The sequence below is a fragment of the Sphaerodactylus townsendi genome, linkage group LG13 (assembly GCF_021028975.2).
Source record: "Sphaerodactylus townsendi isolate TG3544 linkage group LG13, MPM_Stown_v2.3, whole genome shotgun sequence".
NCBI lineage: Eukaryota > Metazoa > Chordata > Lepidosauria > Squamata > Sphaerodactylidae > Sphaerodactylus > Sphaerodactylus townsendi.
Genome location: NC_059437.1, coordinates 50,035,588 through 50,055,643, shown reverse-complemented (window position 1 = coordinate 50,055,643; position 20,056 = coordinate 50,035,588). Strand labels below are relative to the sequence as shown.

Genomic DNA, 20,056 nt, shown 5'->3' with positions numbered 1-20,056 from the left:
CGTCCTGCACTCAAGCGGACGTCCTGTTGTGCCCCCCTTTCGCTAAGCCCCATTTTGATCCTGCCCACCCTCCTCAAGAAACACGTCCAGAGATTGGCGCGTCAATTTTGCGGGGACTTCAGCGAAGCTGAACTTCCTCTTCCCCACACGGACAATGAGGTCAGCCGTCTCCTCCGGCCGCCATGATGATAAGCCCCTACCCGGACCCTTACCCGAAATGGCGGCCGCATTGTTTATTAGCGCTTCGAAGTTTCCTCCCATCCCGTTAACGAGACTCTTCGAAACGTTTAAGGGCGCCGCGGTAACGTGGGCAGGAAACGAGCTGACGAAGTCACCGTTAACTGGCAAATATCACCCGTGCAACGGGGCCACGAAGGCCTCGATTGGGTCGAGCGGCAAGGCGCTTTTACGACGAACGGGTATGAGGGGGGGGGGAGGCGAGTGAGATGCAAAAAAAGGAACCAAAGGGAATGCTGCGCTACAAGCAGCCAGAACGCCTGGATCGCACTCCCATTGGATGGATCAAATCTCGTCACACGGCTGGGCGTAAACCCTCGCTGCCCGCCTCGATCCACTTTCGCTTCCACATTTGTTTCGCAACCGCTAGGGCACCAAATTCTGGGGAAACTCGCGTTTTCCCAAAAAGTTGCACAAGTATCGAGCGACAGGAAAAATGTGGAACAACGGCTGGAATGTGGCACAAAAAGGGGGTCGGCACACATTTCGGCTTAAGTGTGTGCGAACAGATGTGTGATACTGCGACGACCTCACATGCCAGATCTGCAACAAACAGTGTGTGCGAAAACGCCCCCTGTTTATTTTGCTACCTTGGGAGTGTGTGATCTGATGGATAGAGAGGAGCAGTGGCTTAATTGAAAATTCTTGTGTGTAAAGTAGTTTTTGTTGAGAAGCTGGTAAGAGATGGCTGATAACAATGCTTTTTCTTAGGTTCCTCAGGAACTATGATAAAGCTAAGTACGAACCATTTTCGATTGAGTTCTCGACCTCAGTGGACCTTGTACCAGTACCACATCGACTATAACCCTCACATGGAAGCTCGGCGTCTTCGCTCAGCTTTGCTGTTTCAGCATGAAGCCCTGATTGGAAAGACACATGCATTTGATGGGAGCATTTTATTTTTACCAAAGAAACTAGAAAACAAGGTATGAGTTCTGCTTTGATTCTGTTGAGGCAAGTGTGAAATGATGTACTGTACAATGAGGTGCTAAGTATCTCAGATACCTGTTCTGCCTTGTATTCTGTGGTGTCAGAAATGAATCCTCATATAAGATGCTGGACTTTTACTGAGATTTAGAACAAAATGGGCATGAAAGCATGGGCTCAAAGAGTCAGAAATATATGAGTTGTTTGTATACATAAATGCCATGACTTTTAAGGGGTTGGGTCTGTTCTTTCGGTCCTTTGCATTTTTCAAACAAGCAAATCCTAGCATTTAACTGTAGTTTAAATGTTACTCTACTTAGGTTACCGAAGTGTTCAGTCAGACCCGGCAGGGAGAGAATGTGAAGATCACAATCACCTTAACCAATGAACTGCCTTCTACATCTCCAACATGCTTACAGTTTTACAACATAATTTTTAGAAGGTTGTCTTTCAGTATATTTTTATTAGAGCTTATTGGTGATGGGACTAACAGAATTGACTTAAAAGTGGAGATTAACTCATTAATCACCAAGTTTTATTTAGTATGCTCTTAGAATCATCTGAAGTTTTACCTTTATTACTTTGTAGTCCTTCCACCGTGGTTTAGTGGTTAAAAGCCAGCGTGGTGTAGTGGTTAAGAGCAGGTGCACTCTAACCTGGAGAACCGGTTTTCCCTGCTCTGCCACTTGAGCTGTGGAGGCTTATTTGGGGAACCAGATTATTTTATGCACTCCCAACATGTGCCAGCTGGATGACCTTGGGTTAGTCACAGTTCTTGGGAGGTCTCTCAGCCCCACCCACCTCACAGGGTGTTTGTTGTGGGGGGAAGGGAAAGGAGATTGTAAACCCCTTTGAGTCTCGTTACAGGAAGAAAAGGGATATAAATCCAAACTCTTCTTCTTTGCTCCACAAGGGAAGAGGGTATCTTGGAAATGGGCCCTTTCAGTTTTTCATGTTATTCCCCCTTGATAGGAGAAAGCCCTATCCTGTTTCCACTGCTTGAAAAGGATGGGATTTCTTTGGTGGTGTTAAACTATAATTACTTTTGAGTAGCATGGCTGACACTGTTACTCCCCTGGATTATTTAGGGAGGAACATGAGTGAAACCGGACTACAACCGTTGATACTTACCTGAGAAAGGCCCTTCTCCTTTGAGTGCAGGAGGACACCTGGGTGTTTTCCAGTGACTAATCTGGGAGACTGGACCAATCTTTTGCTTCCTTGATAAACTGGAACACACCCATCTTCTGGAAACTCTGGAGAACAGTTTTGGAACAACTATAAATACTAACTCGCAGAACAGTAAAACAGTGACGAGGAGAAGAAGGTGATCATCAGTTATTTGCTATCAGTAAACAAACAAAGCGTGATAAGAACAATTCAGCGTAAAAACAGTTACCTGGCAAACAAGAGAATGAGATAACGGAGGGGGGGGGGGCGCAAATGTCCTCTTTTGGTCAAAGGGAAAGGAAAGTCTTTTGTTCTTATCAAGAAGGCTTTCATGGAACACTCTGTTCCTTTGCAGTTTTGTGTGGAGGAGGGAAGAGGGGAGGTATGGGGGATGGAAGAAGATAGACAGTCAAGGAGGAAAGACACAAGGAGGCTAGGACGAAAGGCTGGAAATTTTAAAGTAAAAGCAATAATGATTAAGACACAGGCAGCTGGATGAACTGGAGGAGGTCAGCATATTCCAGTATAGTAGGGAAGCTAAAGATTGATCATGCCTCCCTGATTGGTCACTGAAAACACCCAGATGTCCTTGAGCTCAAATGGAGAATTTCTTGTTTTCATGAATTTGTCAGATTCCCTTTTCAGTCCATCAGTGCGAATACAACATCTTCTGGTGTGAGTTCAGCTTGTTAATTATGCTTTGCATAAAGTAATTCTTGTGTTTTCCCTAGTATTTGACAAGGGAAAGAGAACGTTCCCTCGCTATGCTTTCTCTACTTCATAATTTTCTAAACCTTTGTTGCATGCCCTCCCCTTATTTTTCTGAACTGAAAAGGCCCAAACCCTTCTCTGCTTTTTCTCAGAAGGAAGGTTCTCCAACCTCTTGATTTAATGTGGTTGTCCTTTTCTCCTCCATTTGCAGCTCTGATGTATTTTTGAGATGGGACAAGTGTATCTTTAAATAGTTCTCCAAACGTGGCCTTGTTATAGATCTCCATAAGAGCATCGTGCCACTACCTGATTTATTTTTAATCCCCATTGTGGACTGGTAGCACTGTTTTATCTCACTGCGCTCTTGACTTTTTCTTCCAGGCTCTTGAAGATTATGAATTTGCAGCAAATAGGAAGAAATTATTACAATCCTTGTGACCCAATCAGTATTCCTGCACACAGGTATATGAAATGGGTTGGCGGGTGGTGATCTTTTTCAGTGGCTCTTTTCTTAAGTGGTGTGGGAAGCCATAGTCTGTAATTAAATTGAACAAAAATCGTTCTGTATATTTAGTGTACGTTTACCTGTCTCTAAGAGGGTTTCTTTTCAACTGTGTTGGTGAACAGTCTCAAATTGTAATGCAAATGAAATACGAAGGGCCAGACTGTAATGTGTGATGATGTGATACACATTTCTGTCCTCTTTCTGGCAGGCTGATGATTTGGCCAGGTTTTGCAACTTCCATACTGCAGTATGAAACAAGCATAATGTTGTGTACTGACGTGAGCCACAAAGTTCTCAGGAGTGAGACAGTTCTGGATTTCATGTATAACTTGTATTCACAAGTGGAAGAACAGAGGTTCAGAGAAATATGTGCTAAAGAACTGGTTGGCTTGATCGTTCTTACAAGGCAAGAGGTCTTAATTCTTCCTTTTGAAACAGGTGGTTGTAACTAATCTTAAGAGAAAAATCAATTTAAGCTGTATTTGGAGGAACTTGCATTTTAAGCAGTATTCAGAGAACAAGTTGCAGTTACTTAATAAGTAGAACTGCTTTGTTGGTGCGACTTTGTATAATGGGTTATGTGATTTCTCCTGGAAAAGAAGCCTTTGAATGCTGTTCATATGAGTAGCGGACAGATGGCAAAATTGAAGTCGATGGCTGAAAGCTAGAAAGCTGTTGGTGGTGAAACATCTACCTAGCAAAATAATATGTTCTGGGTATGTGTATAAGAAGCAAGAAATTCATTGTTCCTGAAAATACTAGAGTTCCATCAAGATCTTTGAAGCATGGTTTTTTGATCATGACAGGTTTTTTATTCAAAGATATTCTAAATGTATTCCACCCTGAACAAAGGCATGACTGTGCTGTATAACTTTTGTATGGATTCTGAATGAGATGAAAGCCAACTTAATTCTGCGGTTTAAGGATTAGACAGCCCTCTTTGACCTTGTACTGACTGGGAACCCAGTGTGACGGAATGGTTGGAGTGTTGACTTTGGATTTGGAGATGCACTCCTTCTCTTTCAGTGGGGCTGCGTCATTCACATATGGTTTGGCCACACCCTCTCCTGTCCAAGCAGGGCTTTAGAAAACTTGCTCCTTCCAGCACTATAGGGACAGCCAGTCCTTCTTCCTTTCCCTCCAGGAGTAACGAGCTCTGCTCCACCTGAAAAATAAATCTCACCTTTTAAATTAACCTTAGGGTGGGAAAAAAGTGAATGCCTTTGCCCCACTGAAGAGAAGACACCTTCACGATAGGTTCCAGTTTGTATTTCTGAATCTCACCAGATGAAATTATAGCAGACTTAGGCAGGCTTGTGAGGATAAAACAGAAGATGGGGAAATCATGTCTGCTACCCCAGAGTGCCTCCAAGGGAAATCAGAAGCAAAACTACACAGGGTACTTCCAGATACTCTGGTCCTATAGATGCATAGCAAACTACAGTAGTGTGAAACTGGCACATTCAATACTGCTTCTAGAGGATTGGGGTGCAAAATTAAATACTAGAATGAATTTATAGTCCACCACTTTCAGTATATTAAACACGTAACTGTTGTTACAACGGAAGCAAGATCAACCAGACTTTCAAAATATTGCCAGGTATAACAACAAAACATACAGGGTGGATGACATTGATTGGGATGGCAGCCCTGAATCTGTCTTTAAGAGAGCAGATGGATCTGAAATCAGCTTTGTGGACTACTACAGAAAGGTAAGGAATACTGAATTTGTATAACCTTTACAGAACTTGCGTACTAAGCTGAAATAATTTAATGGACCCACAAATTTGATGAGTTTCTAGCAGATTTTTTTTCTCTGTATGTCAGTTACATAATGCTAATTAGGTCTGCTTACAGTCATTGTAATATTACATAATGCTTATTAGGTCTGTTTACAGAATGGGCACCGTTCTGGCTTTGGTGATGTGACTAGGATTATCACTTGTATATAGTAGAAGCTCAGGTTATGAAGGTGCACTTCCTTGCATTTTCTGAGATGAGCCTTAAAAAGGTGGTGGTGGGGGGGTAACCCTCCAATTTTTTGAGCAGTATTTGAAAGCATGTGGAGTCATGGTCTGGTTCAGAAGCTAGTAAGTGTCTGTGATGCAATGATATTTAAACCATGTTAGTCCTTCTGAAAGATGCAACTCTGTGTTCAGTTCCCACCTTGATTCTCTAACATGATTTTTAAGTATTTTCCTGACTGTTGGTCATTGCTCTTGATTGTTAAAGTCACTTCAGATGGTTCTTTGACACTTAATATCCTCTGAAGGGACTAGAGGGGCTGGGCCTCCCAGATAACCCTTAGCTGAGGCTGCTGAAATGTTGACGAATGTCCGTATTGTTTTGAGAATGTTTCTAGTTGAAAAGATTTAGTGGTGTTGTGGGAGACTGTTTTCCTGCTCCTGTTAAAAACATCATTGGTTATACACAGAAGATGGGAATTGGGCAAATAAAGTACAAAACCAAAGCCATTCGCGGAGAAATGGCTAGCAGTTAAAGGACTGAATAACTTAATGTACTAATTCAGCAATGTGAACAGCATCTGTAAGGTTCTATACTACATTTCATGCCCCTCCTACATTCATGTGAAAGTGCTAATAACACATTGTCATTTGTGTCATATACGTATTGTCAACAACATTTAGTTAGCCCTTGGCTGCTTCTCCTTTTCCCAGTTTGTTCTCAAGTGCCAGTGTATCTGAAGATGTTAACATGTAGTTGTTTAATAAAGATTCATTTACTGTGGGTGTCCAAGTTAACACCAAACTTACATTTAGTGCCTTCAGATGTGTATGAGAAGAGGGGGTGGATCTTACTGTGGAACTATGAAGTGATTTGTCATTCTACTGGATCCTGAAGATGCATTAATTCAGTCTTTGTTATAAAGTCCCTTTGGGTGTTTGAACATCAGATCATCTTAATTCCACTGGGGACCTTTGTAAGTTAGTTTGGGTGGGGCTGTCATTGGGTGGAGGGAGCAGAAGTTGTCCAAATCAGTTGGTGAACTGAAAGAGAATGAAGTTCATTCATTCACTTATTAGATTTCTATGACACCTTTCCAAAGCTCAGGGAGGTTTACAGTACAATAAATATCACAACAATATACAATTAAAAACCAACAAAGGGTAGTTTCCATGTCAGGCCATCAAATGGCCCTCAGCGATACTATGTCACGATCTCAGTGCATACACACTGATGTGCACTGTATCTGCTGAGCAACGATATTGAAACTAATAAAGCTTGCTGTGGGATAACACTCTCCTTAGAGACAAGGTGCTGCCTTCGGGTTCTCTGCCCCAAATGCTTTCACCCAGTAAGAGAATCTCCAACCCTTCTCACCCTGCAGGCATTTGGAATTTTGACATGGGGTGGTGGACACGATCAGAACTCTCTGAGGATACATGGAGTCCAGTGTCTAATGTGTCTAGCAACAGCCAGTAAGGGCCAAATGGTTCATGTTGCTGGACTTCTGTGATTGGAACTCCATTTTTATAGTTCAGCTCTAAAATATTCACAGGGCTCACCTGCAGCATGGAAAGCAGGCAGGTTTCGTGAATATAGACAACCACTTGAACAATTATGGATAAGCAACTTGTTTTACTTCTCTATGGTCTGGGTGAGATGGTGTGACACCTCCTCCCACTGCATCTGCAATCCAAGGCTGTGCTTCTGAGAGGAATACCCTCCTGCCAAAAAGCTAGCTCTAGAAGTTTCCAAAACTTGTGTGTAGGCACAAAACCCATCAGAGTGAGTACACAGATAACTCCTTAAAGAACAGCAGCCATAGGTAAATTAACAAGTTGTTTATCTTTGTATTTGCCATTAGAAAATGGTGTTTGAAACCTTACTTTTATGTACCGTGTGAAGACTGAGTTGTAGCTCCACAGGCAGACCTTTCAAAACTGGTGCTTTGCAAAAGGGAGATTTTTTTGCTGAAGTGTGTTTTTTTTAATACAGCAATATAACCAAGAAATCACTGACTTGAATCAACCAGTATTAGTGAGCCAGCCCAAAAGGAAGAAGGGCCCGGGAGGGGACATATGTGGACCAATAATTCTCATTCCTGAGCTCTGCTATCTTACAGGTATGGATCTTCATGTATGCATACAAGTAGCTTTATTGTCATGTAACCTGTGTTAAATTTCTTCTGCTACATCACAATATGGACAATTCTCAATATAAGCAGTATGGGTTATTCTCAATGTAGATCCACAAATTAAAATGTTACTCAGTGCAAATAACAGTAAAACATTTGATCTTGGAGTAAGACACTACTGTAATCGATGCATTTGGCGCTCCTTTCCTTTATTCTAAAGTTTCTTTGATCTAAAGATCTTGAGCAGTAGATAGGGAGCTTTTATTTCTTTAAGGAGAATATGGTGGAGAGATACTTAGTCACTGTCAACATGGTCCTTAGATCTCTATCGCCAACAAGTAGGAGACTATATTTTTCATTATGGCAAGGGGTAACTTATTTAAAACGGGCGATTCATAAGTCGCAATAAGAATTATATTGAGGGTGTTCCAAAATCATGTATGTTTGAGAGTCAACTTTTTTTGTTGTTGCATTGACCAAGTTTGTCTGTCTGGATACAGAGATACAAAGTGAAAGGTCTTCTGTTCAAATTCCTGGAAGTCCATGACCAGAAGAGACTGGAGTCTTTGGCTGATTCCGCATGGGCCAAAAACAGCAGTGTGAAAATGGTTGTAAAAGCAGTGGTGGGATTCAGCAGGTTCGCACCACTTCGGCAGAACCGGTTGTTAAAAAGGTGCTTGTAAACAAATAGTTATTAAATTATTTAAATCCCACCACCTGAACCGGTTGTTAAATTATTTGAATCTCACCACTGTGTAAAAGGGTTTAAAACGGTATAAAAGGGTGTATACTGTTTTCACACTGCTGTTTTTGGCCCTTGTGGAATCAGCCTTTGTTGTCAGTTTCAGTGATCAAAAGACCCCATTCCTTATATATTTTCTCTGCTTCCATATTATATCTCTGTATTGGCCTTTAAGGTTCAGCAATTCACTAAGGAATCCCAGTGTATTATTCCTTTTAAATTCACAATGTTTATGGTGGATATCTTTCTTAAGGAATTTACCCTCTCCATCAAGCTGATCATTGTGCCTGTTGGTTTCTTGTATGCCTGTGTATGGCTTACTATAGAGGTTCAGTGATAGCAAACTAGGAGTATAGAAGAGAGATTGAGTCATTCTTTAAATATAGGAGTTTTTGTTCTCTTTCCTGAAACCTGGGAGTCGAACAGTTTCCTTATTGCCTCTTCAGTGGCAGGAGACATTGGATACGGTATGCACTTGTCTGGTTATAAGATAGCAGAACCACGAGCTTGTGGTGCAGGTGGCTATTTGTGGATGCACCAGTTAAAATCTTACTCTGCAAATAACAAAGTAAAACATTTGAACTTGGAGTAAGACACAACTGTAATCGGTGCTTCACGCATTTAGCATTGAGAGGTGTTCATGCAAACCCTGCATAATGATACATCTGTCAGATGAACGATGATGAAATAGCTGTGTGTAGTTCATGAATCTTGTTATACGTTCCCAGTCCTTGGAATAGAACTTTTTTTTTTGTTCATATTTTAGGACTAACTGATAAAATGCGGAGTGATTTCAATGTGATGAAAGACCTGGCAGTTCATACAAGGCTTCCTCCAGAGCAACGAATGCATGAAGTTGGAAGGCTTGTTGATTATATTAACAAGTATGCTACTTAATTTCATTTCTTGGGCGATGGGCTTTTCCTTTCTCATCCCTTTCGCTGTGAAATTGTCAGGGCTAAATAAAACTACTTAGTAAAGCTACCTCTCAACCTTCATTTTTATAATCAAACAGAGATGATAATGTCCAGAAAGAACTTCGTGACTGGGGTTTAGGCTTTGACCCCAATCTGCTTTCCTTTCCTGCAAGAGTTGTTCAGTCAGAAAAAATCCTTCAAGGAGGAAAAATGGTAAGAAGTTTGTTAATTGTGCCTTGTGGAGTTGAGGGAAAGAAGATCATCAAAATTATTAGAGAAAAGTATGAAATTTATCAGTGCAAACAATTTAGAATTAATTTTGCATATGTTATTAAAAAGCAAGTAGTTATCTCTTAACGTGTTAGTATTTTGTACAGGTGAAATCAGGAGCCTTTTTGTTAAATGTATTTTTTTGGCATTTCTTTTCTGTAACTCTAATATTTGAAAAGGGAAAAGGATGTTAGTTAGGGCCTCAGTGCAGAATCTGTGCGAGGCTTACTTTGTTCTTCCTGAATATTTAATTCCGATCCTTTTTAATTTATAGTTTGAGTACAATCCACAGTTTGCAGACTGGTCTAAAGAAACCAGGGGTGCACCTCTCATCAGTGTAAAGCCACTGGAAAACTGGTTATTGATATACACACGGCGTAATTATGATGCTGCTAATTTATTGGTTCAGAATCTCTTCAAAGTCACACCAGCAATGGGCATACGAATGAACAAGGCAACAATGTGAGTACCATAGAGGCCGGGTTGCCTGGAAACTGAAACTGGCCCGCCCCTCTAGATTGCTTAACAAACATGTTAAGTTCACAGTAACGCCCCTTCCGCACATGCAAAATAATTCTTTTTCAAACCACTTTCACAACTGTTTGCAAGTGGATTTTGCTATTCCACACAGCTTCAAAAAGCACTGAAAGCAATTTGAAAGGTCATTATTCTGCATGTGCCTAATGAGCCTAAGTCACAGGAACGGCAATTGTTTTCATTAAAAGCCTTTGAAAAAACAAAGATGCTGAGAAGGTTCTAGAACTGCTATAATGCTGCTTACTATCCCCCAAAAGAATTAAACTGCTTTTTGTACGTCCGGTGATGTCTGTGGAATTAGTGGGTGGGTAGCATTAAATATTATGAATCTGTGAATTAGACACCCACGCATCTTTGCATCCAGCTCTCAAGGGCTTGGATATAGCATTGCCTCTTGGCTCTTAGTTTGGAATGGAAGAGACTATCCTGTGACCTTCCTTAATAGGATCGAAGTAGAAGACAGAACAGAAGCATACTTGAAAGCCTTGAACCAAAAAGTTGTCTCCAGTACACAGATGGTATGTATTGAATGAATGAAAGTTGTAAATCTTAAATGTTTTATTCATTGAACCATAATGAAGGGACAGCTCTTGAATTTAGTCCTCTGGGTTAATTTACTGAAACAGGGAGGTGTGTGTGTTAAGGGGGGGGGGGGGCGCAGAAGGCAATTAGGAGCATGCCAGAGATTTATCAAAATGAACCGGTTGGCAAACACCTGAATCCTGTGGTTGTTGCAGTTCTCAAGAGGTGGAAATAATGTGGTCAAAGTCAGTAAGGTGCTTTTCTGACTTTTATATGACTGTTGATGAAGGGGAAGATTAATGGCCTTTATAGTACTGCTTAAATGCTTTTGTGCCTGCTTAAGCCAAAAGAAACGGGTACAACAAAAGGTTCATGAAAATGTTTTTACAGCCTGAGTGCTGAAAATGAATCTCTGTGATATAAGGTTGCTTGAGTGGTTTTGGCTGAAGTGGAGTTATGGTGTAACAGATCGGGATACTTTACACCTCTCTGTAAAATTCAGGCATTGCCTGGTGTGGGAGGGGCACTGAAGAGCCAATGACGTAAGCCATGGTGCTGAAAAAGTGCAGTGCCCTTGGAGTTTTCCTGCCATGCAGCTGGCTTGTTTTCCTAGGCTGGCAGAGGATGAGGGCAAGTAAAAATGTAGAGGGCAAGTAACTGGAGAGGGCAAGTAACTGGAGAGGGCAAGTAAAAATGTAGAGTATTGGCCTAGAAAGGAGAGTGAATCTCTAAAAAGGCATTTGGTGTGGATCAAGCGGGGGTGGGTGGGTCTGCCTCCAGCAAAATTAGGAAGCCTATTCAAGTTAACTTGCATTGGCTTGCTTGCAGAGCAAATAGGGCCCTCACTGATGTCCTCTTGGCCTGGTGGAAAACACCTGTCTCAAACAAGGTAGAGGGGAAGTCCAAAAGGAGACCTTGAAATGCTTTTTAATAGTGACATGATACATTGAACGCTTTTCCCCTTTGTTAAAGGTGGTTTGCCTTTTGTCTAGCAACCGCAAAGACAAATATGACGCCATCAAAAAATACTTGTGTACAGATTGCCCCACTCCAAGCCAGTGTGTTCTTGCTCGCACTCTAAGCAAGCCCCAAACAGTAATGGCGATAGCCACAAAGATTGCTTTACAGATGAATTGTAAGATGGGTGGAGAGCTGTGGAGTGTTGAGATACCAGTAAGTGACTTTTCTCGTTCAACTTATATTGTGAACCGAGTTTAGTAACAATAGCAAAGGTCTTTCAGTAAATGTTTAAAATGGTTTGGTTAATGTGTTCATCCCCAAACCATTACAGGGGTTACCTTTGTGTGATCTCCATGTAATTGCTCTAAGTAAAGCTAACTTCTACGAATAAAATGGAGGACAAGAGAACAATGTAAACTGCTTTGGATCTCCAGTAGGCAGAGTAGTGGGGTAGAAAGAAAGTGAATAAGTTTTGTTTATTTATAAGAGATAAGTAACTGAAGAAAACAAGCTGATGCTAGTTGTTTTATAGATGCAAGTTATTTTCATTGTGCCCATTCAAGTTTTTTGATTTTTATAAACATGCTAAATGTTCAGAAGAGCAGTTTTGAGACACAAGCAGCAGCCCACTGTCAGTTGATGAGCCATAGGGAAGAAGACTACATGGGAGTTGGGTTGGGGGCGCAGGTCATGAGGGGCATCTTATACTAGAAAGCATGGGAGGAGTTCTCCCTTAACAGTTTTTCCTGCTTCCATGCTACAGGAGGGCAGAGAAAGCACTTCTTCCCTTTGCTGTGAAGAGAGGAAGAGTTTCTAAGAGCTGGGTGTTTTGTAGCTTTTCTAATTGAAAAGTACTAATGGTGGAGTTTTTAATGAACTGTGCAGAGGTTTTTTCCTTCTTTACCATGGTGTAAGAACTATTGCTTAAGTGTAAGAACTATTTCCTTCTTTACCATGGTGTAAGAACTATTGCTTAAGAAGTCGACGAAATGGGAAGGGAAAAGGCTGACAGACTGATGATTTCAGCCTGGGCAGAGACTGCTAAGTCTTTAGGTGGTAGGTGTGCGTGTTGCTAACTCCTGAAGTGAGGAGGAATGCAAGGAGTCTTCCTGTCTGATAGTACTAAAAATCCATCAAACTAGTAACGTTGATGGGCAGTAGAAACAGGAGAGACAAAATGAATCTTCCAGTGAAGTTTGCTGCTGTAGAATGCAGGTAGCTTTAAAAGAGGATGGAGGGATAGATGGATGGAGGGATAGGGTCAGTTCCTAGCTAGCTGCAGTGGGAGCCTCTGTGTTCAGAGATGATAAGCCAAAAGAAGTAGGGAAAGTTTTTGCACCTGAGGCCGGCTGCACAAAGGATTATCGGCTGCCCTCCTCCCTGGAAAAACTCTATAATTCCCGAAGCCTAAAAAAAGCCCAAAATATTCTGAGGGACCCGTCGCATCCAGCAAACTCTTTTTGAACTGTTACCATCTGGTAGACGATATAGGACTATCAAATCTAGGACAAAGAGGCTTAGAGACAGCTTCTACTCTAGAGCTGTGGCTATGCTAAACTCCGCGGCTTCGTGTTGATGTGTTTGGGGCTGTGTAGGGATGGGTGGAGGAAGGGGGAAGTGAGGATGATGTATGAGTCTGAAATTGTATGAGTATGATGTATTGTATGAAATTGTATGAGTATGATGTATGAGTATGAAATTGTGTGCATTGATTGATTGATTGATTGATTGATTGATTGATTGATTGATTGATTGAGCTTATATACCGCCCCATCCCAAGGGGCTCTGGGCGGTGTACAACATAAAAGGAAACAATATAAGCAATTAAAACATTTAAAAGCAGCGAAAAGCATAAAAATATTACTAATAATATAAGTTACAGTAAAATAGATGGCGTTCAGCGATCTGCTATTGTAATTCCGTCCCTTCCCCTAAAAGGGGGGGAAACAGCATCCCACGCTCTGACCTAAAAAAATTCCCTCCCCCTTCCAAGCAAAAGGGAGGGAGTGCGCGAGTCTGGAGATGACAGCTGGACCCCGGTATCAGAGCCGGGGAAAGGGGGCAATCTATCAACGGCTGGTTCCTCCAAAGGCTCCGGCAAGCGAACAGCTCCTCAGCCTGTACAGGCCTCCCAGTGGAACTCACCAAGATCCCGCAGGGCCCGGACAGCTGGAGGGGAGAGCTGCTCCCACCAGGCCGGGCCAGAGCTGTAAAGGCTCTGGCCCGTGTGGAGGCCAGCCGTATCGCCGAGGGGCCAGGGACCACCAGTAGGTTGGCCTCCACTGATCGAAGAGGCCGTGCAGGGACGTATGGGGTGATGCAGTCCCGAAGATATCGACGAGTCCCAGGCCGCCAGTACAAGGGCCTTAAAGGTCAATAATACCAGCACCTTGGAAAGTGATCCGAAATTCCACCGGGAGCCAAAGTGCAGCTGGCGCAATATAGGCTGGGATATGTGCTCCAGGTGGTTAAGTACCTGTAAGCAGGCAAGCTGTTGCACGCGTGGACCAGTTTTAATCTCCTCGGATCAGACGCAAGCGGAAGGCCCGCAGGTAGAGCGAGTTACAATAGTCTAATCTGGAGGTGACCGTTGCATGGATCACAGTGGCTAAGTCCGCTTGGGAGAGGAAGGGTGCCAGCCGTCGGGCCTGACGAAGGTGGAAAAAAGCAGCCCGGGTTGTATGGGCCACCTGGGTCTCCATTGATAGAGACAAATCCAGGTGGACCCCCAGGCTGCGAACGGAGGGATTGAGGAATGCTGCTGCGAATTGAGGAATGCTGCTGTAAATTTCGTTGTGTGTGCACAATGACAGTAAAATGCTTATGCTTATGCTGGTGGGCTTTCCCAGAGGCATCTGGTTGGTCACCATAGGTTGCCGAATGGTTGAGGTAGGTACGCCATTCGTCTGAACTAGTAGGGCTGCTCTGAGATAAAAATGTGGCATGGTATTTTGGTGGCAAGCACTGAATTTTTATGTAATTGTTTAAAGGTTTCAACAACCTATCCTTTAACTTTTAAATAAAATTTGTCCATGTAGCAAATAACATTCTTGAAAAGGATCTCGTATCACCCAGTTATATGTGTATGCATACTAATAATACTGTGTGAGAGATTCCCCTGTTCTAAGGCTTGTGGCTTATTCTTGGCTTCTCTGATGTGTTCTTTCATTAAGCTGAAAAATCTAATGATTGTGGGAATTGACTGTTACCATGACACTACAAGTGGCCGACGATCAATTGCCGGATTTGTTGCCAGCTTGAATCAGGGAATTTCACGGTAAGATAACCTCTGGTTGAGAGTGGCATTTTCAATACTCGAGAGCTATCTTAAGCATGTTTTCTTGATTGAAATACACTAAGACATTTGAGACTGTGGTTTGCAATTCTTTGCAAACCTGTTCTTATGTGCACCTATTCTAAGCACATAATGAATTTAATATTTCTGCCTTACTAGTTAAGTAAAGGAGCGCAGTGGCGTAGTGGTTAAGAGCAGGTGCATTCTAATCTGGAGGAACCGGGTTTGATTCCCCGCTCTGCTGCTTGAGCTGTGGAGGCTTATCTGGGGAATTCAGATTATCTTGTGCACTCCAACAAATGCCAGCAGGGTGACCTTGGGCTAGTCACAGCTTTTCGGAGCTCTCTCAGCCCCACCCACCTCACAGGGTGTTTGCTGTGAGGGGGGGAAGGGCAAGGAGATTGTAAGCCCCTTTGAGTCTCCTACAGGAGAGAAAGGGGGATATAAATCCAAACACTTTTTCTTCTTCTAAGTTATGGTTACGTGACATTGACACACTTAAAGCAAGCACGTGGATAGGGGCGACATCTACACAGAAGGAGCGTAAAAATACACCAGCAAGCATCATGCGAGTGGGTAGAAATGGCAGATACATGTCCCACTCCCATGATTCTTGCTGCCATTCTCCCTTTATAACATTGTGTATAGACTTGACAATGACTACCATTTATTTGACCTCTGGCTTTCTACCAGAGTTTTTGATCCAAGTAAATAAGATGCTATTAAGGGGACCTCTTGCAGAGATTCTGCCCCACCTGCAGTTTCAGTTACCAGTGGCAAAGTGTATACACCGATGCCTTCTTCCTGCAGTTGGTATTGACACTTTTCTTGGTGTTGGCAGTTGGTATTCGCGCTGTTTCGTTCAGGATCGTGGGCAAGAACTTGTGGATGGACTCAAAGTTTGCTTACAAGGTAAGCTTTTCCATATCATCTGATCTGTGACGTGGCACTTTCCCTCTTAAAGTCCGCTTTTTTCAGTAATGTCTTTTGTAATGTGAAAATTCTGTGTAAGATTCTGCGGAGAAACAATCCATCAGGTGCACATCAAAGCTGTACATGAAGATCATTAGCTTGTATTACTTTTAGTACGCAAACAGAGCGCAGGAGACTGATCTGTTTGTGTGAAAAGGTATAAGAAGTTAAAAAAAGCATAGCGACAAAGATTGTCATGATACTTTTTATTAGGATAGCAAGTTTAACTCTTCTCCCTGCTTTAGAGATTCCTGTATCATTCAATACTATAATTCTGTCCCTTAAAAAAAAAACCCAAAACCACTGTGTTCTTTGGTCATAGGCAACTTCCATAACTGTTGTGTTCCCTTTGGACGTGTTGTGGTTGATGGGGGTGGTATCTGGTTTACAAGTTGGTTTGTTTCAGCACGCAGGCTTTCAGTGTTTCCTGGTTAGGCATTGGTTGAACATTATGTCTTGGAACAGGAATGATTTTTTATGCTGATGCTTTTTCCCTAAAGCTGCTTTAAGGACATGGTATACCTACAACAACTGCATGCCTTCCCGCATTATTGTGTATCGAGATGGTGTTGGAGACGGTCAACTGAAAACTCTGGTTAACTATGAAGTCCCTCAGTTTTTGGAGTGCTTGAAAACTGTTGGGCAGGATTACAGGTTAGGCCATGATATTTGACTCTAAAGCATGTTGGCTAGTAAATGTCGGAGGAGAGTTCAGTGTCTTCGAATGGCTGTGATCAACTAGCTTAATTAAACGCTCTTCATTGGTAAAATAGAATGCATGCTCTGAACCCTTGCAGTGCTTTTTGCTTGTACAGCTTTCCTAGAGCAGACACAACAATGGATGCGTCGAAACTTGACTGCCCTTAGTGCCTGTTGGGAAGTTGTATCTAGCACAGAATGCAGTGGACTGTGAAAAGTTTTCACTATCTCACAGTGAAATTTTGGGACAAACAATGTTGACATTGCTGGTCATTCAGATTCTTCAGGAATGTTAGAGGCTGTATTGTCGAAGGTTTTCACGGCCGGAATGATTATATGTGTGAAAGTTAGATTAATGGAGTCAGTATGGTTACTTAGCAAAGATTTTCTCCTGACGCTAGCCTGCATCTGTGGCTGGCATCTTCAGAGGATCTCTGAAGATGCCAGCCACAGATGCAGGTGAAACGTCAGGAAAGAATGCTGCTAGAACATGGCCATACAGCCCGGAAACCACACAGCACCCAAATGTTAGAGGCTGTTAATTTAAAACTACTGTGATGGAATGTAGTACTAAATATCTCCTGAGATTGTAAAATAGATGTTTCTTACCTTAATAATCTGAGCCTAAACTATATATATCATTTTCTAAAGCCCTAAACTAACAGTAATAGTGGTGAAGAAGCGTGTGAATACCAGGTTCTTTGCTAAAGTTGGGGGAAGACATCAGAACCCACCACCTGGCACCGTGATTGATTTAGAAGTTACCAGGCCAGAGTGGTAAGTTACAAATGAAGTAAATACTAGAACTGGAAAAATATGGTATGTGCCACTAAGGGACAATAGAGATGTTCGTTATTTCAAACTTATTTTTAGTAATTATTTTTAGTATTTAGTAGCCAAATTATTTTTAGTAATCCGTGGACTCCTAGGGTGATCCCTACTACTACTAAGGAGTAGCTCCAAGAATTGACTCTGGAAATGATGCTTATGTTTGCTGAATTTCAACAGATGTACCTTTGAGTTTTCCATTCACATGAAAAAAATGCCTTATGGGTTCAAAAACTACATAGATTTCCTAGTAACGAGACAATCATGTTTAATGTAGCATTTAGTCATACAAAATGCAATTGACCTTGATATTTTTTTGCTGTCTCCCCTGGATTTGGAGGAGAGAATTAGAAATTATAAAATGAGAAGCCTAAGCAGAAAATCCTTGAAATGAAGTAGCAAGACTTCCAGAGGATAAAACTGATGTAGAATTCAGTAATTGAAACGTAAAAGTTGTGTCATGTGGCATTAGGAGTAGGCAATATTGAGAGCTGTTTGCTTCACCATAGGTATGATTTCTTCATTGTGAGTCAGTCTGTGAGAGCGGGCACTGTTTCCCCAACCCACTACAATGTCATCTACGACAACAGTGCATTGAAGCCAGAACACATGCAACGGTTGACATACAAGCTCTGTCACATGTACTATAATTGGCCGGTAAGTATTTATCAGAGTGATGTTGTATGGAAGTGTTTTCTTTGTCCACACGTAGCAACTTCCGTGTGGGAACACATGGGTCATTATGAGGCTGTGCCATCCAGTGAGAACAGCATAGTTTGGAATGAAAACTCTGTGTAGAGTGGGGCCATGACTCAGTCTGAGTTGGTAGAAGAAGAGGAGATTGGATTTATATCCCCCTTTCTCTCCTGTAAGGAGACTCAAAGGGGCTTCCAATCTCTTTTCCCTTCCCCCCTCACAGCAAACATGCTGTGAGGTGGGTGGGGCTGAGAGAGCTCCAAAAAACTGTGATTAACCCAAGGTCACCCAGCTGGCGTGTGTTGGAGTGCACAAGCTAATCTGGTTCCCCAGATAAGCCTCCACAGTTCAAGTGGCAGAGCGGGGAATCAAACCCGGTTCTCCAGATTAGAGTGCACCTGCCCTTAACCACTACACCACGCTGGCTCTTATAAGGCAGCTCCGCATATGTCTAGTTTGGATTAAATGTGGTGGGTGGTAGAGTGCAAATGAACATCACAATTCCTTGCTGGGTTTTTTCATGGTGTTCACCTGCCTTCCAGAATGCAATGTGTAAATGCTGTGTAATATCTAGGCATTCTACTCTTTGGTGGAGGGTTTTTGTAGTAGTTGATGAATATGAAATGCCAAACGGCAGATTTTTTTTTTACTTGGTCAAGTTTCTGTTTTTGTTCATGCTAGCCTTCAACTTCTGAGAACTATGTAATTCTGTTGCTTTTGGAGACGGACTGTGGATTAGAAAAGGGCTTCTGGGCCCGTGGAATTGGATGGGAAATCAAATTTGTATTTCTCCTGACAAAATTCCTAGATCAGTGAGTGCTTTGCCCTTGTGTCACCAGGAAACCATGTATCGCTAGGAAGATGCTATGCGTAACTTGTCTTCTCCACAGGGTGTTATTCGAGTACCTGCTCCCTGTCAGTACGCCCATAAATTGGCATTCCTGGTGGGCCAGAGCATTCACAGAGAACCCAACTTGTCTCTTGCGGAGAACCTGTATTACCTGTGAACCTGCTCAAATATGGGAAGAAAATAAACCCGTAGTTATCAGAGTGCAACTGTGAGATGTCTGCTGCATCGTTCTGTTGTTTCACAAGTTTTGACTATTGCATGACAGCCGTAGAAGTTTGAGTGAGCTGTGCTTTGTTGTCTTTGCAAACTTTTTTGAAAAATTAAATGTTTATGGGGTCTTACAGACTTGTGTAATCCCTTTTCCAATAAAGTTATTTGTGTTGAAGCATATTTTTATTTGAATGTTTTGTACAAGTGTTTCATTTGGGCGGGGGGGGGGGGTACAGGAGAAATAGGCAAGATCAGAAGCACTCTGCATAATTGGAGACGGAATAATCAGTAGTGATGAGTATTAATCAGTATATAATTGAGTAAGCCCTAGGCAGTGACGACAGCCCACTCCCAACCAATCGCCGGACATGACTCATTTCCAACCAAGCTGTGTGATGATTGACTGGGAGAGTCGTGCATGGTGATTGGCTGCTTAGGGGCCAGCAGAACTTTTCTCTACTCTTTGAACATTAGTTAATAGAAGCTATTGACCCTTTTTGCCTAGATTGTACAAACCTATCAGAGCTTCTACCTAAGCCTTTCCTGTAGTCTTCTCAAAGCAGACGTTTTAGTTCAGAAAAAGTGAAGTGTGAAGACTAGTGGAAAAGCTTAGAATACAATAACGAGTTTTCATGTGGATGTTGTTGGAAGTTGGAAGATTCTTCCAGGGTTTCCACTGGGTGTTAAACATGTTGATTGGAAAGTCCGTTTCAGTGTGCTTGTCTTAAACATCAGGCAGCACAGTGTTTCTGTTCAGCTTGTATTCTGAAAGAGGAAAAGTGCCTCGGTGTGAATAGAACAGCAGTACATCGTATTTGTTTCCACATCCGGCTGGTTGAAAGTTACTGATGTCTGCCTAAAAATAGTGTGGGTATGTGTCAAGTCACGACTAAAGGGTGTGGCACAAGA

The 20,056-nt window shown here is 42.2% G+C and overlaps 1 protein-coding gene across 1 annotated transcript; it reads left to right on the top strand.

Moving 5' to 3' along the window:
* Positions 1–217: 217 nt before the first annotated feature.
* On the top strand, positions 218–19,216 carry PIWIL1 (piwi like RNA-mediated gene silencing 1). Its single transcript, XM_048513855.1, has 18 exons — positions 218–419; positions 949–1,163; positions 1,485–1,606; positions 3,427–3,507; positions 3,759–3,956; positions 5,151–5,262; positions 7,511–7,637; positions 9,158–9,275; positions 9,407–9,521; positions 9,853–10,040; positions 10,561–10,633; positions 11,610–11,810; positions 14,771–14,874; positions 15,734–15,804; positions 16,365–16,518; positions 17,215–17,340; positions 17,901–18,048; positions 18,978–19,216. The coding sequence occupies exons 1-18, from the start codon at positions 218–220 to the stop codon at positions 19,092–19,094; spliced, it is 2,472 nt and encodes an 823-aa protein (XP_048369812.1). The 3' UTR covers positions 19,095–19,216.
* The last annotated feature ends 840 nt before the right edge of the window (positions 19,217–20,056 follow it).

What these genes read in the sequence shown, in the direction of transcription:
- PIWIL1 (XM_048513855.1), top strand. Translation starts at nt 218, where the DNA reads ATGGCGGCCGCATTGTTTATTAGCGCTTCGAAGTTTCCTCCCATCCCG. An exon ending in CTTGTTGATTATATTAACAA is followed by an intron (nt 9,276 to 9,406) that starts GTATGCTACTTA and finishes ATAATCAAACAG; the next exon opens with AGATGATAATGTCCAGAAAG. An exon ending in TGTGGAGTGTTGAGATACCA is followed by an intron (nt 11,811 to 14,770) that starts GTAAGTGACTTT and finishes TCTTTCATTAAG; the next exon opens with CTGAAAAATCTAATGATTGT.